Source organism: Elgaria multicarinata, chromosome 2 (genome assembly GCF_023053635.1).
Source record: "Elgaria multicarinata webbii isolate HBS135686 ecotype San Diego chromosome 2, rElgMul1.1.pri, whole genome shotgun sequence".
In the NCBI taxonomy this organism is placed as follows: domain Eukaryota; kingdom Metazoa; phylum Chordata; class Lepidosauria; order Squamata; family Anguidae; genus Elgaria; species Elgaria multicarinata.
This window is the reverse complement of record NC_086172.1, coordinates 123,825,566-123,845,235: the sequence shown is the minus strand read 5'-3', so window position 1 is coordinate 123,845,235 and position 19,670 is coordinate 123,825,566. Positions and strand designations below refer to the sequence as shown.

At 40.1% G+C, this 19,670-nt stretch overlaps 1 protein-coding gene across 1 annotated transcript in view; it reads right to left on the bottom strand.

Annotated features, from left to right (window-relative positions):
• The window catches only part of PALS1 (protein associated with LIN7 1, MAGUK p55 family member), a 75,810-nt gene that overhangs the window by 18,105 nt on the left and 38,035 nt on the right, over positions 1 to 19,670 (bottom strand). The window contains exons 3-7 of the mRNA XM_063117565.1: positions 17,698 to 17,906; positions 12,335 to 12,412; positions 11,488 to 11,634; positions 9,182 to 9,343; positions 1,225 to 1,302 (exon numbers count right to left, since the gene is read on the bottom strand). Of these exons, the coding sequence (XP_062973635.1) occupies positions 1,225 to 1,302; positions 9,182 to 9,343; positions 11,488 to 11,634; positions 12,335 to 12,412; positions 17,698 to 17,906 (674 nt within the window). The remainder of the gene's footprint in view (positions 1 to 1,224; positions 1,303 to 9,181; positions 9,344 to 11,487; positions 11,635 to 12,334; positions 12,413 to 17,697; positions 17,907 to 19,670) is intronic.

Sequence of the window (19,670 nt, the reverse complement as noted above, 5' to 3'; positions counted from 1 at the left end):
GGTCATGTGAATGAAAGACTGCCTGCTCAATAGGGCTTATCCTGCCCTCCTTTAGGCCACTATACCCAAAAAGCCTTTTAGGCGACTCTCAGGAAAGGTCTAGGAAGTATTGACAGGAGAGCTTACATGAGCAGCATATGACTAGCTATAGACTTCTGTTCTATTTATCAACTCAAGTTTAATTACCCAGAATGCCTTTTGGTCCAACATCCCATCCTATCTACTTTCTCCGTACTCTTAGATAGGGGAGCTAAATGTCCTAAACCATTCCCTCCGGACACTCGTATGGCTGTCACAGAACACATTTAAATTAATTTATTATATTTTAGTCTGACCAATAATAAGAGTTATTTTGAGTGGATTTCTTTCTGTTCCTCACATAAAATCCATACCGTGGAAAAAGTATCGATTGAAAATACATATATTTACCTCTATCTTGCCTGAATTAAGTAATTTGTTTGCCTTCATCCAGCCCATTACTGACACTGCTAAGCTTAATTTTACAATTTTTTCCCTTTGTATAATGAATGGATGGCCTTTGTAGTATATTTGAAAATGTGACGTTCTGGGGAAACTCCCCATTCAAAGCATAGGTATGGCTGCATTCAGACAACACAATAGTCAACAGTGGGGCATTAATCAACTCAACATTTGTTTATCTAGGGGGTACTCCCCATACAAAATAATAATCAACCGTGGTGTGGATTAGGATCAGCGTTGAGTTGACTATTAGTCTACGCTGAGTTGACTCACTCATCCTCCCCACTCTCTCCTCCCACTAGTATCCCATCAGCCATTGCTGTCAAAAATCTATCCTGCCAGCTGGACTAGAGGAACAGCCCCTGCTTTGACCGCTCTTGCCTTGCAACTCTGTGGCTGATCAAATAACCAACAGTGGCCAAAGAAATAACCAACGGTGCCCTCCATACAACACAATAACCAATGATGGTTCAAACAGCCAAGACTGCACATCATTGGTTATTTTGGTCAAATAACCAACCACTGGTTAAAAAACTCCCTCCACACAACACGATAACCCATGGTGGGTTAAATAACCAACTGTTGACTATTTAAATCACCATTGGTTATCATGTTGCCTGAACCTAGTCAGTATATTCTTCAATGCAGGAGAGTTGTGTGACTTTTAAAGAGCAACAAAAACAAAATCAACTGAATATTTGCAGTTTAGTTGTTATATGCTGTAAATGCACTACAATCACTTACCACAGTCTCCTTGGTAGGTGGTGGTTTGTTCTGTTGACTGGGAATCAGCACAAATGTCAGAGTGCCATGCATGTCCGCCTGTGAGAAAAAGCATCAGTAAGTAACATCTTATAACGGTCCTGAGGTTGCATAGTGAGCAAAAAAACTTTGGGTAGGAGAGAGGAATTTGAAGCTGCTGCTCTTGCCAGCCTTTCATCTCCCTGAACTCAATCCTAGTTTCCATGTCTCTATTTGGGTGTGCTCTGGCAAATTTGTATGAAAAGCTTTTCAGGTCCACCAGAGAAGGCATAAGGAGAAGGTGAGCAACAAGAATGGCAGCATGTGCTTCAGGCCACAATTGGGAGACAGAATGCTTTGTTAGATGGACCTTTGGTCTACTCTAGCAAGACATTCATATGTTTATAATTCAATCAGAGTTTTTACTGTCAACAGGTAGGGTGGGCCCAGATAATGCCAGGCTACATAAATGTTAGAACAACAAAGATAGAGCTCAAATGGAGCTCCTACTGCTAAACAGTTGGGATTTACTAGGTAAATGGGAATGGCACTCAGAGCCAAAACGAGGTAGAAGAAAGGGGATACATACAACGTTCTATTTATAATTTATATAATGCCATCTATGTACATGGTGAGCAGGTATGACAGATCCCTACCCCAAAGAGCTTACAATCTAAAACAGATACAAGGCAGAAAAGAAAAGGGTGCAGAATGGAGGCATGGGTAGGCAAGGGAGAAATATGTGATTATTTCAATTATATGTACTTTGGCTTCGTTACAATAAGATTTAGTAGGTAATGTGTATTAGGTTTCAGTGATGGCAAGTAGCTTGAGGGACCAAGAAAGAAAAGGATTATGAACTGCAACTGTTATCTGGATGAGGGAACAACATTCTAGAGGGAACAGGAGAAAGGAGGTGGGAAGAGGGAGAGAGATGAAGGAAAGAAAGGGAAGGATAGCAAAAGGATGGACCAATCTTAGGGAAAGTCTTTGCCACAGACTTCTAATATGGCTTTTCCTAGACAGGGACAAAGACAGGTTGCTTACCCGTAACTGTAGTTCTTCGAGTGGTCATCTGTGCAGTCACACATATGGGCTCTGCGCCTGCGCAGGGCCAGCTTCGGAAACTTCTATAGCTGAAATCTTTTTTAGGTGGGAACCCCTCCCCCACCGTCCACTGAGCATGCTCAGGGGTTCCCGCCTAATCCCCTCAGTTCCTGAAACCACCTAGACAGTCTCACTGAGGAGAATCACCAGGTGATCAAAAATAATGACACCATAGTGGGGACGGTGGGAGGGTTGTGTGACTGCACAGATGACCACTCGAAGAACTACAGTTACAGGTAAGCAACCTGAATTTCTCCTTCGTGGTCTCTGTGCATCACACTTAATGGGGCGATTAGCAAGCTGACTACCCGGAGGTGGGTGGTGTCAGGTGATGGATGAAAAATTCACGGATTGCCGATAAGACGGCACAGTCTCTACGCGCTCTGATGTCCAGATGGTAGTGACTGGCAAAAGTCAGAGGTGTCGACCAGATATCCGCTTTGCAGAGGTCCGGTATGGCAATACCTCTTTCAAAATCTGTAGCAGTGGCCCCTCCTCTGGTGGAGTGAGAGCGAACTTTCCCCTTCAGCGGGGGCCAGCAAGTTCATAGGCTAATTTGATAGACTGAAAAACCCCAGCAGATATTCTCTGCAGAGATGCTTGGACTCCCTTTTGTCTGACACATAACAAACAAAAAATCTTAGGGATCTCCAGAGAGTCACTGTTCTGTCCAGCGTATGTAGTGTCGACTCAAGAAGAGTTGTCGGCGCAAGGAAAAGCTTGGCAGAGTAAAATCCTGTCCAAGGTGAAAGGAGAAACAACCTTTGGAAAAAAGCTGGGTCCAGTCTAAGGACCACTTTGTCAGCATGAAAACCCGTATAAGGTGAGTCCATACGGAGTGCCGCTAACTCTGATGTACGTCTAGCAGACGTTATGGCAACAAGGAATGCCACCTTAAAAGTCGGTAAATGCAATTCTGTCTTTGCCAACGGTTCGAAAGGCTTGGCAGACAGTGCTTTGAGCACCATGGAAAGGCTGTATTGCGGAACAAAGGAACGAAGGGTGGAACTGTATCTTTCATCCCTTTCATAAAGCGCTTAACCAGTGGATGAGTGAAGACCGAACAGCCCTGAATCCATAATGTGAGGCAGAAATCGCTGCCAGATAAACTCTAAGTGAGGAAACTTAAGGCCTCTTTTAACAAGGAAAAAAGGAAAGTGAGGATGGTGGAAATAGGCTCTGAAAGGGGTTTCTCATTCCTGCTTAGTGCAAAGGAGGAGTGAGCTTCCCATTTGGTAGCATATGATTTTCTAGTCGCTAGTTTCTTAGCTGCTAGAATTATGTCCCATATATCAGGGGGTAAGGATTGACAGTCTAACATTGTGGTTTCTACTATGAGGTCCAGAGAGCTCAATAAATTGAGGATTAGTCCCACTGCCTTCGATAGCATCCTCTTCTAAGATGCCACTAGAAGCCAGTTGTCTAAATATAGGTAGACTTTCACCCTGTATATGCAAATGAACTGCCATATATTTTGCAAACATTCAGTGGGCTGTGCTTAGGTCCAATAGACGCACCCAAACTGGGACATATCGGTACCTATGATAACCCCAAGGTACCTCAGGCGAGTGTTCTGAATGGCTATATGGAAGTATGCATACTTATGTGTATGGGGCAAAACCTACTCCCTTGTTGAGGAACAGCATTAAGAAAGACAGTGTGTCATCTGTAATTTGCTGGTTCTGATGCAGTAAACGAGATGAGCAATGAGATTGAACAATCCTTCACCATCGGATGGTAGGTCCTCAATCTAGTTCACAGAGTGAGACCTGCTAATCATAGGTATGCATGCAAAGCGCAAGAGCGCGCACCATCGCTCTCAACTCACAGTGAAGTGACGGGTTATGTAAAGTTGCTGACAAGAGGAAAAGTTGTATCTGGACATCATAACTAGATAGTGTATGACTCTGGGGCCCAAAGCAGATGAATATGTTCTGAAAACTCCCCTTGGGGCTAACTGAACTAATATAGAATTGGAACACGGGTGCATAAAGAAAAAACCCCATGTCCATTACTGGACCTTATGTAAAGATTCTGCACTTTCCAATGTCAGAGCCATCAAAGAAGGGCCCTTCCAGGAATTTTTAACTGTCAGAAGCAGTGCTGGGAGGGAAAATATCGACACTGGAGTTGGCTTCTCAGTACATACAGCATGAGATACAAAAACCTGCACTTTATTTTCCTAGTTATGTGTCTCAATACCAAGCCTGGTCATTCTCAATGACCGGGAAGTGGTATAAGTCCTCCAAAGGAGGTTCTGCCCTGTGTAGGTGATGCAGAAGACAGCAATGTTGAGACCGACTGATAGTCCTCAAAGGATTGAAGGGAATTGGGTCTATTCTTATGCTCTAACTCATCTTCCCCAAGTTGATCTCCTAATGTCCCATGGAATGGGGGTGGAATGGGGAAGAGCTAAGTAATTGTGCTGACGCATTGTGGCTGTAACAGCTGAGCCCTGTGTATCGGTCGCAATGACAGTGATCACGGTTGTACGTATCCCCATCATGGTACTAAAGCCAGTACCCATGCTTGTATGGTATTCTCAGGAGACGTGGCCCGTTTAACACTGTATGCCCTCCTCTTCCAAGGAGGGGGAGAACCCCAAGAATGATGACATCAGACATCATGGTAATAAAACGCTCTCCATTGAAAGCAAAGCACTCAGAGAGACTCTGGAATGGGGACCTTGAAATAGGTGGTTTGCTTGCAAGGTATACACTGCCTGATGTGGTGGACAGATGTCCATTGGCTTTGGAGGGGAGAGATATTACATCTCACCCTCTGACATTGAAGCTGCATGTGAGATGCCCTCTTGGTATCAAGAGTCTCAGCGTTTGTACCAAAGAGCTATTAAAAACCAGTTATGTTATTGTAATTTTCAGTACCAAAAATTTCAACCTTGGTACCAAAAAAAGTCAGTTATGTTCATTGCCAGTGTCAGCATAGAGAACTCCAGCGTCTGCATTGTAGATGCTAGTTATGTAATTGCCACTGTTGGTATCGAGGGCTCCAGTCTGTACCGAAGAAGCTACATTGTTGCCAGTCTCGGCATTGAGGGATTCATTCTTGGTACCGAAGAAACTAGTTATATTGTTGCCAGAGTCGGTACCGAGAGGCTTCAGGCTCCGCACTGAAGAAGCTAGTTATATTGTTTCTCGGTATTGAGAGCAGTCTAGGTACCGAAAAGTCACAGGCTAGGCACTGAAGAAGCTAGTTACATTGTTGCAAGTCTCGGTATCGAGAGGCTTCAGTGTACTGAAGAACCTAGTTATTATTGCTACCGAGGAGGCCAGCCATGGGGACTCTAACAGTAGTGGTTAGATCTGGCTTCCATCGAACGGCAGATCCTCTATGCGGGTGCGTGCCTGCTGGGACAGCCCTGCGGACCTCAGCTACGCATGCCTTCATAGCGCAATTGAAACTACCATGGCTTTGAGGCGCAGTCCGTAGCGTGGCGTGCTGTATTAAGCTATTGTAGAGAAAGTCTCATAGCCTCAATACAAAAACATCTGCCAGTTCCCTTTGGTCATCTGGCAAGAATCCGGAGAGAGATGTAATCTTTCCCCATAAAAAGAGCTTACGTTTTGCCATTGTGGCTTGGTAATTATGACACGAAGGGATAAAGCTGTAGAAGAGTATACTCTTCTCCACAGGCCGTGCAACCTACGGCCTTCTTTGTCCACTGGTGCATTATTTGTATGTAAATAGGAACGGGACAATTTAGTCCTGCATCTTATAAATATATGTTGTCTAGCCTCCTCGACGTTGTGGCATAGAGGAGGGCAGCTTCCATGATTGTGCTGTGTGCAGCAGCACAGGCAAATATGGAATAGCCACTGGGGTTGATGACCCACAGTATACATCATCGTAAACTGGGTCATTAAATTTCTCTATAGGTTGGGATATTTGAGCCCCTAGGGACCTTGCCATTCTTTGTACCTTATCAGTAAAGTGTGCTAAGTCCTCTGAAGGGGACACCACGTTTGCAGTGACCACGAGGTCATCTGGTGGTGATGTATCTTGTGAGGAGTCCGATTGGTAATCCTCCTCCGATGGAACATCCAGTCCCATGTCTGATGTAGGCAACGTTTGCAATGCTTCCGACGGTACCGAAGCGGTTGGTACTGCGGTTTGCGTTGGTTGCGGAGCGTGCCTTGATACCGATGGTAGAGGCGGCAGTGGCATGGCCAAGACATCCTCTGGGAAGGGTGGAGGGAAGATCGCTTTGGAGGGTGGTTGGCGGAAACGCGGGTACAGCTCGTGTTGCCGTTCCTACAGATACTGATAATAGTAATCTTGGTGCCTTCTGTGTCTCCAATCCTCGTAATAATACGGAGGATACTAGGGAGGTTGCCAATCAGCGTAATAGTCCCACATTCTTGGAGGGGACAGATGTCGCTCGTCATAGGTCATATATTGAGGACCTGAATGAGCTAAAGCCGGTGAACGACCCCGGTCGTATCTGTAAGGAGGCATATGTCAGTATCGATAGCCTTCGGTATCGACCGGCGTTTGCTGGGGCACTTGTCGGTACCGACGTCCGTCGGTATCGATGGGCTGTGGTTCCTCTCGGTACCGAGGGGAACTGGGACCCCGATCAGGTACGTTATTATCCAGGGAGGAACCTCTAATTTCGCCTTCCGAAATTGATGCTCTTACGCTGGGATCATCTGTCGGTACCGTGATGATCTGCAGCGGAGAAAGTATTGGTGAGCTGATACCATGCCCTGCCTGGGGTGGAGAATTCGATACCGGTGGTGCGGATGGTGTCGCCCATCTCGGTATCGAAAATGGTCTCGGTAGCGATAGCCTTGGTATTGGGCTTATCGGTTCCAGAGGAGACCTTTGCAATGAAAGGCTCGACATCGGGCTCCTGTGCCCTGTCGGATGCCTCGGTACCGAAGTGCTTGGTACCGGGCTCCTCGGTACCGACGAAGTCGGTTTCAATGGTTTTTTCTTCCCATTTTTCGTCTTAAGTTTGCTCTTTTCTTTCTGGGGTTGTCAGTCCCAGAATGCTCTCTCACTCTCTTAGAAATCTTCTTTGCCGCCTTTGTTGATGCGGACTGAGAGGAGGAAGGGGGAACCGATAAGGCTTCACTCTGCGCGGGAGGAGGTTGGGGCATAGACTCCATTATAATAGGAGATTTGGAGCGTCGAGATCCTCTCGGTACCTCCACTGCCTCCAACGCCTTTTTTCAGAACAACGCCCGAAGGTGGTCTGATCGGGTTTTTTCTCGCTTGCCTCGAGAATTTTAGACAAAACACACAAGATTCCACAATGTGTGTTCCCCAAGCAAAGCAAACAAAGGGAATGTCCGTTGGTTAGCATGATCTTCAGCCCGCAAACGGGGCACTTCTTGAAGAGGCCTTGATGTGCCATAAGCCACAAGGCTAACTAACAATATATATATATATATATATATATATATATATATATATATATATAATAACTAAAAAGAAAAGATTAGAAAACTGGAGAGAAAAGACAAGAAGGAAAATAGAATATTTTCAGCTGAGGTAAAGTATACCCCACATGAGAAGTCTCCACAAGCTGTTGACCCTACAGGCGGTTGAAGAGAACTGAGGGGATAAGGCGGGAACCCCTGAGCATGCTCAGTGGACGGTGGGAGAGGGGTTCCCGCCTAAAAAAGATTTCAGCTATAGAAGTTTCCGAAGCTGGCCCTGCGCAGGCGCAGAGCCCATATGTGTGATGCACAGAGACCACGAAGAAGAACCTAGCTACAGTAGTGCATGCACTGGTAACTTCCCAATTAGACTGCTGCAGTGCATTTTACGTGAGGCTGCCTTTGAAGATGACTCGGATGTTGCAGCTGGTGCAAAACGCAGAAGGTACCCCAAATTCCAGTTCAAAACAGACTAGCTGTCATGGAAAGCTGGGAAGTTAGGGGTACATTTTAGATATGCATTTAAGTGTTTAAGTAGGATCATTTGTTAAATCTAGGCCCCAATGCTCTTTCCTATCAGTAATTATAAGTAAAGAACCTAGTTTCTACTTTTGGTTAGAGAGTTATCCAATCTTCAATTGGCACTCACTAGCCATGTTCCTTAAGAGTCCATGTTGTTCCTCTGCCAGGGAGATTTGATTTAACTCAGCTATCACTATGCACCACCTGAGAGAGAATGTACCTGCCAATTATGCTAATTAGGCCATGTTTATAGGTTTATAATTCTTAAAAGCCAGGAACAGATTATTTAATTGACTGCAATGTTACCGTATTTCTTCGATTCTAAGACGCACTTTTTTCCCTAAATAAACAGCTCTAAAAATGGAGTGCGCCTTAGAATCGATGGCGTCTTACAATCGATGGCGTCTTACAATCGAAGAAATACGGTATATTCTGTGCGTTCCTGTTAATATATCTACTGTTTTAGGTAATATAATCTTGTATATTCTGATTTGGGTAGATTCTGAACCAATGGGCCCATTCACACACAAACACACACACTCAACTAATATAATCCTAGGTACTTATCCAAGATTACCAAAGTTTTACTGAAATAAAATGATGTTTCACTCCTTGGACTGGACTTTAATAGACCTCAATGGAAGAACAATTTCAGAATTGATGAACAAACTGTAACATCTCTCCATGCCTGACATGCTAAAGGCAATATTAGGAGATTGGTCTCCTCTGACCTTAAGAGAATTTATCAAGACTCAGGCGGTCTCCTAGATATTCATACCTAACTGTTTGCTAAGTATTCCTGCTCCAAACTTTTTAAACAGCTTCAGCAAAATATTTGAATGACTGAGCTGGAATTTAATAGTTTTGAATAAACAATTAAGCAACAATTTAGAATGTCATGAGAGTAAGAAACAGATTCAACATACCAGTAAATCAAAAACCTCATTAACATCTTTTCCACGAATTTCGATTCCATTAATTTCCAGAACTTCATCACCTTCATGCAATAGGCCACTCTTTTCTGCAGCACCTCCCTTTACTATTCGACTAATGATGACTGAATCCATTTCATTGCGTACTGTAGCACCCTGCATAATTGAAAGTGACAATTTAAAAATACCAGTTTGTTACCTGCAATCAAAAATAAAATCTAATGAAAGGTTTAACTTAACTAACTGGATTTACTGAAACATTCAAAGTATTATATGTTTTATCTTTACAAAACCTCCTTAAATACAATGCTCTTGGTGTAAACTCCAGGGTGGTCACTGTAACGTCCTTGTTCTGGTCCATTGATGACTTGAATCTTGAAGTTTGGCAATGACCACATGTGACTAATGGCAACTCCTGACTTTGAATGATGTAAGATCAGATCAGAAACTGAAGTATAGTGGTTAGACTAGAGCCAGGAAGACCTGGGTTCAAATCCTCTATGAAATATCCAGGGGTCAGCCTTTCTCTCATGCTAACCCACTTCACAGGGCTGTTGCAACAATAAAATAATCATGTATTCTGAATACTATCCTGAACTTTGAGGATGGACAGGAAAGAAATATAATAAATAGTTATAACTTTCCTGAAAGTTCAACATCCCTACAGTTTTTAAACAATAGTTTAGCTTGTATAGTGACCATACTAAAGAAAGTCTAAAAAAAAAGGTTTTAATACGGAATGGCCCCAAGTATGTTTAATAAGGAGAGTATTCAGCTCATCAATACATATTCTTCCTGTTTTTACACTGATTGTGGATTCTTATGCCAATATGTTTTATTGTGTTTTTAAACATTATTTTAATTGTTTTATTACTGTTGCTCTGGATTTGTTAGCCCCTGAGGAAGATTTTTTTTTAAAGTAGAGTCTAAATGATTAAAATTAAATTAAATTAATGTATTTCACATGATATAAACTGAAGAGAATCCAAACAGATTGATTTATATAAAGAGTTATATCTGATGCTTTTAATTCTTATACACTATTTAGGGTGGCTTACAGCAATTAAGGTCAATTATAAAATACAATACAATATAAAATACAATACAATTCTATAAAAATAATATATAAAACCAATAGGTTCAGCATATAGCAAAGACACTGGATAGGAAATTATCTACTGGGTAAAGCAAAAGCCTTCTGGAATAAAAAAGTTTTTACCATCTGGTAAAATATGGCAAGGGCAAATGAGCCACACAAGGCAAAAAAATCCTCAGTTATAAAAATGTAATCAATACTAAAAGCATTCAGTAGCAGCAACTATTGGAATAACTATAGGAGCAACTATTGGTCAGAAGCCCAGTCCCATGGGTTGGCTATATCTGCATCAGCTCAACCGTGCAATAACTGTGTGGCTAAACCAACTCTTGTGCCAATGCCTCTATCTTTGATTAACAAAAAATGCCTACCCCTTAATGAAATTTTAGCACCAGTTTTTGAGACTCCTATGGTTTAGAAGGGATCATAAAGTGTCATGTCATGATGAAGAGATTCTTTTCTTGACATCCCCCAGCTTACTGGGTAACAGTATAAACATGGTATGCAGTGGCAAAAGCAAAGGACAGCTAAGGGTAGAGGAGCAGTGAAGCGGTGAAGAAGGTTATGTTACGATCAGGTCCCAGTACCTGAGGGTAACTACTTAACTGGTTTGTCATAGAAAAGCACAATCCTACAAGGAACAGCCTAAGCATAGCTGCTTATTGGACTGATTATTATTCATGGAGGAATTCTTAAATGGATAAAACAGTGGGAAAGCATATTAATGCTCGTTATATGAATAAGAACAGTACAACTTCAAAATTTGTATCTTAAACTGATTTTCAGGAAGAATGTATCTTCAATCACTGATCCGATTTAAACTGTGCCTTGTACAATACAGGAATATGTCTTTAAGTTCAACTTTCCAAGAAATGCTTCATTTTACACACAAGCATACATATGAGAAACCATCAGTGGTCTTCTTACAAAAGAATATAACTAAATTTTCAGCATAGCCTGAGAACATGAGTCAAACCTAATCACTTCTCAGTTTCACATGCCATTCCACAGAATCAATGGCACAATAAGAAAAGTATGTGCACGTGTCTCCTCTCTCATACCTCAGTGAGTATGTCAGGATTCTTTTTGTTTTGTTTTGTTTGAACAAGAAGAATGTACCACAAATATCAGACCAAGAACTGTGAAAAATAGTAGCAAAGCGATCTTTTTTTGGTGGTGGTGGATCATGTTTAAGTATACTCACCAATGGAATATCTCTAGCCTTCTCAATGCGAACTATTTTAACTGTCTCTCCTCCATACAAACCAACATTCTCATAAATCTTTTCATCTGTCACTGGCTCTGGTTGCATTTCCTGCTCAGCAACTTTATCATGAGCCAAAAGCAATGCCTGGTGTAAAACAAACAGAGCCATTTATAGAAACTTACATTCACACATTGTAATTAATTTGTACTAAGTGGAACAGCCTAAGAATTCCAACAAGCAAATAAAAAGATCCATCTTATATACTATGGTCCAGGAGAACCATACTTTATAACTTCCTCAGTATGGAAAGAATTATATATTCAAGAATCATAGTGATTTTATGAATAGAAACTGTGAAAATTAATGTAACAGAAATCAAGCCCTGCCCAACTGCTACAATTTTAATTTTTAATTGCAGCTGTCCTGTGAAGCAGCAGCACATAAGCATGCTGCCCACACCTGATACAACATCTGACCCAGGCCTGCATCATATGCTTTCGTCATATGAATTATGTTTCAAAGTAGTAATGTCTGCACATAGCACAGAACACACATAGTAAGAATACTGAAATTTACATTGCAGGAGATTTCACAGTCAAAGATGTAAGCTTCTTAGTTTTAAATGCGGTGTGTCTTTGTCAGATAAAGCCACTGCGGCACAAACATCAAACAAAACTCCAGCCGCATCCACAGTTCTGCCCAGCATGCAATTATTATTTCTTTGTATCATGGAGTTTATCATATGGGACAGGAAAAATGTATATGTTTGAAAGCTGTTTATGATATAGGCATTAAGAAAGCAATGGAAATGTTTTACATGTTAAAATAAGCTCTTATTTCTTACCTGAATATGAGGTGCATTTAATAAAGAATTAAGCTCTACTCCATCTTTCTGATGGCTTGGTTTCAAAACATTCTGTACCTGAAAGACAGGAGAACACAAGAAATATGCTGCTAAACACCCTACACCCATACACATACTATATGCTGCACTATAAAAATGCCTTTTCTAAAACAAGTAAGGACAGAAGTACTTGTTACATCAGCAAGACTGGTTCCCACCATTTTTCTTAATATGTTAAACAAGAAAGAGAGGGTCTGCACGCATACATTTTCAACAGAGAAGTGAAAGGATGAGGGTCTTAACACCTTCCTTCATGCATGGTTTCTTCCCACTGGGACAGTGCTTTCAGAGCAAAACATGGTAGGCAAAGAAGAGTTAAACATTTCCTCCTGCCACCTCTCATCTAGAAATCTCTCCACCCATGCATTCACTTAATTTAGCGAACATAGGATTCCAACAGTGTTTATCAGTACCATGTTAGTTCCACCACAAGCTCTCTGTAATTAAAATAATAATTCTTTAATTAAATAACGTTCTAACTGATGGGTGCTGCAGTCTTCTACAGTAAGCATTACAACTCTTATCAAACTGGTTTTCTACAGGTTGAGTTTTCCACATGGCAATTCATAATAGCATGTGAAAAATATATTTATAAAATAATGTAGGAAAGACTATGAGAATTGTATTTTGGTACAGATACATAAGATGGGGGGGAATAATTAAAAAAGATTCATGTGAAGGATGTCAGGAAAAATAATTTATAAAGGAAAGGAAGTCTGATCTATATACAGAAGATCATTTTTGCACTTCAGAGGGAATATCTCCCTCAGTGGTACTGTGGCACTAGCTTTGATCCATCATCAGTTGCTTAGGAACAGTAAGAAATAAAGAAGGAAAGGGACGAGTGTGTGAAGCTTGTTTGGTCTGTTTCCCTGATCCAAACTGAAACAAATCAATGGAGTTGTCAAGTTGACTTGACTGGATCACAAATAGCTTCTGATTTAGCCAATTTTATTCTTAAGTGTAACTTTTTTTAAAAGTGTATTTTCATTATATTTTTCCAAAATATAAATCAATGATTAACCAACAGATATAGTGTATTTCCCCATTAATTAATATAAGGTCAAAATTTCTTGATCAATTGGTTACATTGTCTACCTTTTTGGACCTTATATAATTTTAGTTTTGCTACAATAGAGTGTTCATGAATTCGCCTTTCCACTTGTGTTTGTGGGAGGGAATCGCCAGGATTTAGCAATACAGATTCTTGTTGAATGGCCCATAACATATTAACACTTGATTGCATCTAAGGTAAGGACACCCATGCAAGAAGAATCTAATGGAACAATTCCTGCACATGGCAGCCCCCTGAAAACCCTCTCCTAAGTTTAGGGAACTCTCAGGAAAGGCCTGGAAAGTAGGATGGTAGGCTGCAGTGGCAAGGGGGAATCAGGGAAAATAAAGTGGAAGCTGCTTACTCAAGCTGATTTCCCCCAGTTTCTTGTTTTTCCATAATCCAAACTCTCCCAACTAACCATAAGATTAAAGTCTGAATCATAAATATTTTCAATGTATTTATTATCGTATTTATTAAATGCCTCATAAAACTAGTTTGCTAATTGCTGCAACAGTAAATGTTGGACATCTAGTTCTATGTCCAATAGTGCTGGTGCACCTTGCCTTTTACTTTCATTGGCAACAACTGCTAGGAGTCTTTTGACCTGCAATCCTTGATGTATGCAATTTTATTCCCCTTAATGTAGTACTGAAGAATATTTTGTTTAGCAAATATAGATGCACTGGAAATTCCAGTCCTTGCGTGCTGATATCAGTAAGACCTTCTTGGCTCCATAAACCAATTTTGAGCATAGATAGCATAATCCATATGTAGTACGGAGAGAAATCAATGCAGAAAATCCCACAGTTGCTTTATCACTATCATGGAGACATAAGCATGTTTAAATTTTGTTTCATGCCACCTTGGGTTTACCCTAAAAAGGTGTCTTAGTAATCTTTTAATTAATTAAATCAATAAAATGGGAAGCACCTGGAATAGTGTAAGACTTGGTGCTGAGGGCTACAGGGGGCAGGGAATTCTAGAAAAAAATCACCTTGCCTCCTTCTTCCAGTGTTGTGGAAATCCAATGAATACGTATCTGGATCCAACCCACAGTATTTAACTTGTAGGCACATGTATAGGATCAGAGAATAAGATACTCTCATGCTAAAATTCTACAAGTATTAATTCTGGAAGAATCAAGCCCTAGCAAAACTTGTATGCCAGATGCCAGATCTTTTTAAATTGTTTTGTAAGAGAAGAATAAGTCTGTGTATATGCCTTTAGAAATAGTAAAACGTTTGTCACACAAAAAGCTCTGTAATATGATATGGGACTTAGAATGTTTAAATTTTGTTATCATGCTACAGAGCATTCCATTTCAGAAACTATTGTCTTGAATGTTGCATCAACTGATCTTTGAGGTCAACACTCAAGCTATGTTTCCCTAGCCCTGGCCCTCAATTTTGTCAAGTTTAACTGGCTTTAAAATCAATTTAATTAAATTTGAAGTTCAACAGCTATTTTTATAACAGAGACAGAGTGCACTACATTATTTTAGGGAGTTAATCTCCACATAAATTCCTTAAGCCTGTATGCTTTACTCAGCCTTCTAAGTAAATTAAAGTTTCAGAAAAATAGATAAATCATATTTTCTTTGTCTTATTAAACAAGGAAATGCTTACACTGAGAACTATCCAAACAAACCAACAAACCCATTATATAGCATTTAAACAAGCTACAAAACTAAAAGCATCTTTAAAGTTGAATCTGTAACCTTTGATGAATTAGTCAGGGTATTACTAAGACTGCATTCTAATAGGGCGTGTACACAGCATCTCTGCAATTACCTAATCTATTCTGAAATATTTCCTCTCAAAGCTGCCTCCAGAGGAACTCCAAAGTGCTTCTTCAAATCTCGAGTTTAAAGAACAATTTATGCTTTTTTTGAGAATATAAAGTATATTTCATGTGCACTGCTGACAAATTTGTACAACAACACAATCACACCAACATTCTCTTTAATTCCATATTGCCATAGCATGAATTGGATCCAATGGTGCTGTTCCAGCAACAAAAGACAAACCACTAGCGAAATGGATTTATCCTCCCTGCAGCATTCCCCCACATGCCCCCAAATCTGCTCCAGAGAGTTGAGCGAACCCTGTAGAGAAGATGTGAGGGGGAAAGCAGGCTTCAGGGACTTTCAATGGGATGTGAAAGTCCCATTGTACAAGCAGCTATCCTGTTGCGTGAGCAGACATCCGTTTGCACAATGTTGGATCCAACCCTATATGCGAAATACTTAATAAAGGGATAGAAATAATAATTGTCTAGACAGAGGGTAGAAATGATGGGAGAAATTAAATTTGCTTTAGTTCTCGAAGACCTCATGGCCATCTTTAGGCAAAAAGCTATACAAGGGCTCTTCTGATACAGTAGAGGATCTGGAATTAAACAACTGGCCCCATTGTCTTGTGGTATGGAATAAGATGGGAACTCAGGGAAGTAAATTATTTATAGATCCAGACTTCCATTTCTGATGGGTACGATGCAGAGGAGCTCTTGAAAATAGGTCAAGTTCATTATTTAAATACAATAAATTGTAGCCATAATTTATTGGAAAAAAATATTTTTCCAACTTTGTGATTCTATCTCAACCTTTAATATGAAACCTGCTAGTGAAGTTACCTAGCCCCTCTGAAGAAGTGATTAATAACTAAAAGGTGGCTTCCCCATTTTTCGTAAGGCAAGACATGCTAATAAATATATGCACAGTATTATAGTTTAGTCAAATATAATGGAGAATGTCCACTAAATGTATATGAAAATATATACTACTTTAGTCTGAAGTGCTTTGAAGTCTTTAAAAGTACTAAAAATGCTTATTACTACCATCCGTACTGCTATCACCACCACCACTCCCCATCTCAACCACTAAAGAAACTGTAAACAGCAAGAAGCAATTTGGATGTAAAAATTCTAAGTTGGAAAAGGAATATGGAGGCTATTAAAGTTCTTTATGTAATGTCCACTACCAAACATGCAATAGTTGTAAATCGTCTTGATTTTTTGGCAGAAACAGAATAGAATTTATTCTACAGAAATTATTAGCACAGTTCTGCAGTCTGATTTACTAAGGTATCAAATGTATTCTGACAGATTGCAAAGTATTTTGTGGCAGGGGGTGGGGGACTAGGCTCTGAATGGTCAATTAATACCAATTAGCTTTACAAAGGATCTGCTCCTTATGAAGAAGAAAATTGTGAGAATTTCTTTGTTGGTATGGATCAAATTTTTGGACTCTCCTTGGGGGTATGGATGCGGCACCTGGATGCTACTGAGAGAAGTGGACAATTCACATTTACTCCCAAGTCCACATCAACTTTAACTCTGTCTAATCATTTTAACTAGTTAGTACAATAGAAAAATAGAACACATGAGTCATCACCAGAGGTAGCAGAAACAGAAAAGATTAAGATCAACTCAGCCATCTATCTGAATAGCAACCAAAATCACAGGCAAAAGTCAAACCTACAGTATATCTGTTATATTATGCTGCTACATCTCCAATACGCTTCCCTTTCCAGATGCTATTAATTTAGGAAGTGCAATTCAGAGCTGAATATAATACTACGGCCTTACCTAGATCTACCTTCTATCCCATGACAGAGGAGGGGAGATCTCGCATTGTGATTAACGTGAGATCCCTCTTCCATTTACATGTAAGGCGCTATGACCTCAGGAGGAGAGGCGTCGCACCTGCCATTTTTTATTTTAAAGAAGACGGAGCACACGAACGGTCATGTGCAAAGCTAATTTTTTTTAATTTTAACTTAATTTCCCCGCTCCCCCCACCCTACCCCTGATGTCCAATAGTATTATTTTACTTTTTTTTTTGAACAGATTACCATGTCATACATCATATCATGCTTTTGGAAATTAACTTAAAATCAGAAGTTATTTGATGTGTGACACAGTGGCCTGCTGCTTAAGAAACACAAGCCTAATGTCTCCTTTGACATGCAGAATTAGTCAGGTATCCCTTTGAATGCTAGGCACTACTGAATTGTATGCAAAGAACTAAGCCTGAAGGAGGAAGCTTGCAAAGATCAGTTCACTTCAATTAAGATACCGAATTTGCCATCTTAAATTCCTACAGATACAAAAGCTAGCTTTCAGATTCTAAAGTTAATTTCTTTGTTTCCCCCCCTCTCTATTTCAATGCCATGCTTATGATTGGCAGTTTGGAATAAGCAGACTACTAGTAGTTTAATTATCATATAGGAATGTATGCAATACATACCTCTTGTGCAAGCTCTTGTGCATTGGAGATAAGAGGATATGGAGGACTTGCTTTGTTCATATGCACGGTAACAGCATTATGTATCTTAAAAGCATTTTGAAAGTCAGTGTTTTGCACAAGCTGTAAAATTAGAGCAACTTCCTCTTGACTTTGAGGATCTACCAAAGTGTGCTGGACATGCTTAAGAGAAGACAGCAGCTCATCAACTTCTGAAAAAGAAATAGATACACATTAGTTAGCCTGGATGTACTAGATACATGAGACAAACACCAGCAATCAAACTGGCTACATCAATAGTGATTAATACAGAATTGTTTATTTCCTGCATTAATGAAAGACACATGTCAAATATGAAGAACTGATCATGGCATAAAACAAATAGCAAGCCTTTACAGAATACTCCCTTAACAAATTAGTTCTACAAAAAGTAAAAAAATCCTCCTTCCAATTGTTTTTGCTAACACTTCAGTAAACCATAGTTAACAGTGATATAAAACTGTTCAACAAAATATTTGTTCTTCACCTTTTTAGCATACTCAGGTCAAGTCATAATACATTATTGTCCAATAAATTCCAATATTTGAACAGGAAGATCATTAGTTTATTAGCCATATATTACTTAGTCTTTCTGTTGCCAGTCTGTTTCGGATGTTTCAGAATTGTTATACAGGAATATGGGCAGATGATCGTGCATGTAGCTGTGCTGGTGTTCTTGGATCTTTGGACTGCATAGTAAATTCCACTGGTATTAGATGGATTGGTCAGGATCTCTGATCCCTTTCTAAAGCTCCATACATATATAAGAACAAAGGAGTAGCTCTTTCTAATTTTACTGAGATGTCAGGGCAGCAAGAGTACAGTCACCCCATAAATCCAGTGTGGATCACTGAGGGTCCACTGGTGTCAGCACTACTGAGCTGAAGTCACAACTCTGTTCTCTGGCTTAAAACCCAAAGAATTTAATTAGGGAGGGTGAAGGGAAGAAGATGAAGCAGAGAATGCTCTATCATTCCACAGCACATCATATATACTGAAATATGAAAGGAAAAGATAACAGAAGATGAGCTCTTAAAGTTATATTCTCTCATCCAAACATAAAAGCTCTTTATCTCGCTTCATCACTTTTCAAATGTACATAGTCTGAGAAGTCAAAAGATTTTACTACTAACTTTTAGAGGGTGTTTAAAGTAAGTAATATCTAGAATTAGGTGGGATGCATATTTATCTAACCTAAACCATATATTGGGAGTCAACAGCAAAGAAGATAACCAGTTGACAATCCATATTTTGTGAGTAAATGTGTTAATATATTAAATGTTAACAGTGCAGTAACATTTCTGCACCCCTACAACATATTAGAAAATTTTAATACCTATGTGAGGGCTACACGGACTCTAGCCTGATTAATAATTTACTTCTCCTGAATGATATCCTACCAACAAAGTTCTTGCATCACACTTGTTTCCTAGAATTCTCCCTCTCTCTCTCTCTCTCTCTCACACACACACACACACTAACTCCATCAGTTTACAGTTCTTGCAAGGGTTAGATTTACACTTCAGGTGCAGTAGGACAAGCCATAGTCTGCCCTACAGCAGTGTAAGGTTCCATAAACGTGGGCTGTAAGATGCTAACAGCGTGGTCCTATGCAAATCTACTCAGAAGTAAGCCCCACTGAATTCAATGGGACCTTTTCCCAGACTGTATTCCCATCGAAAAAGTGAACAGCTAAAGAGGTGTAAAACAGCTTCCTACTGGTCAAGTAAAGAGGAATCTATTCCATTTGGCTTCAGAAATAGCAATAGATGATTACAAGTTTAATTCTAGATTTGATACTCCTGACTTTTAAAAATAGAGATATATTACACTAACTATGGTTATATTTGATCTCCTCACCCAATACCTCATGAAGTACAAGGGGCTGCTGCCAGAAGTAAAATCTTGCCCACCCTTCCCCCCACTTTGTGCATATG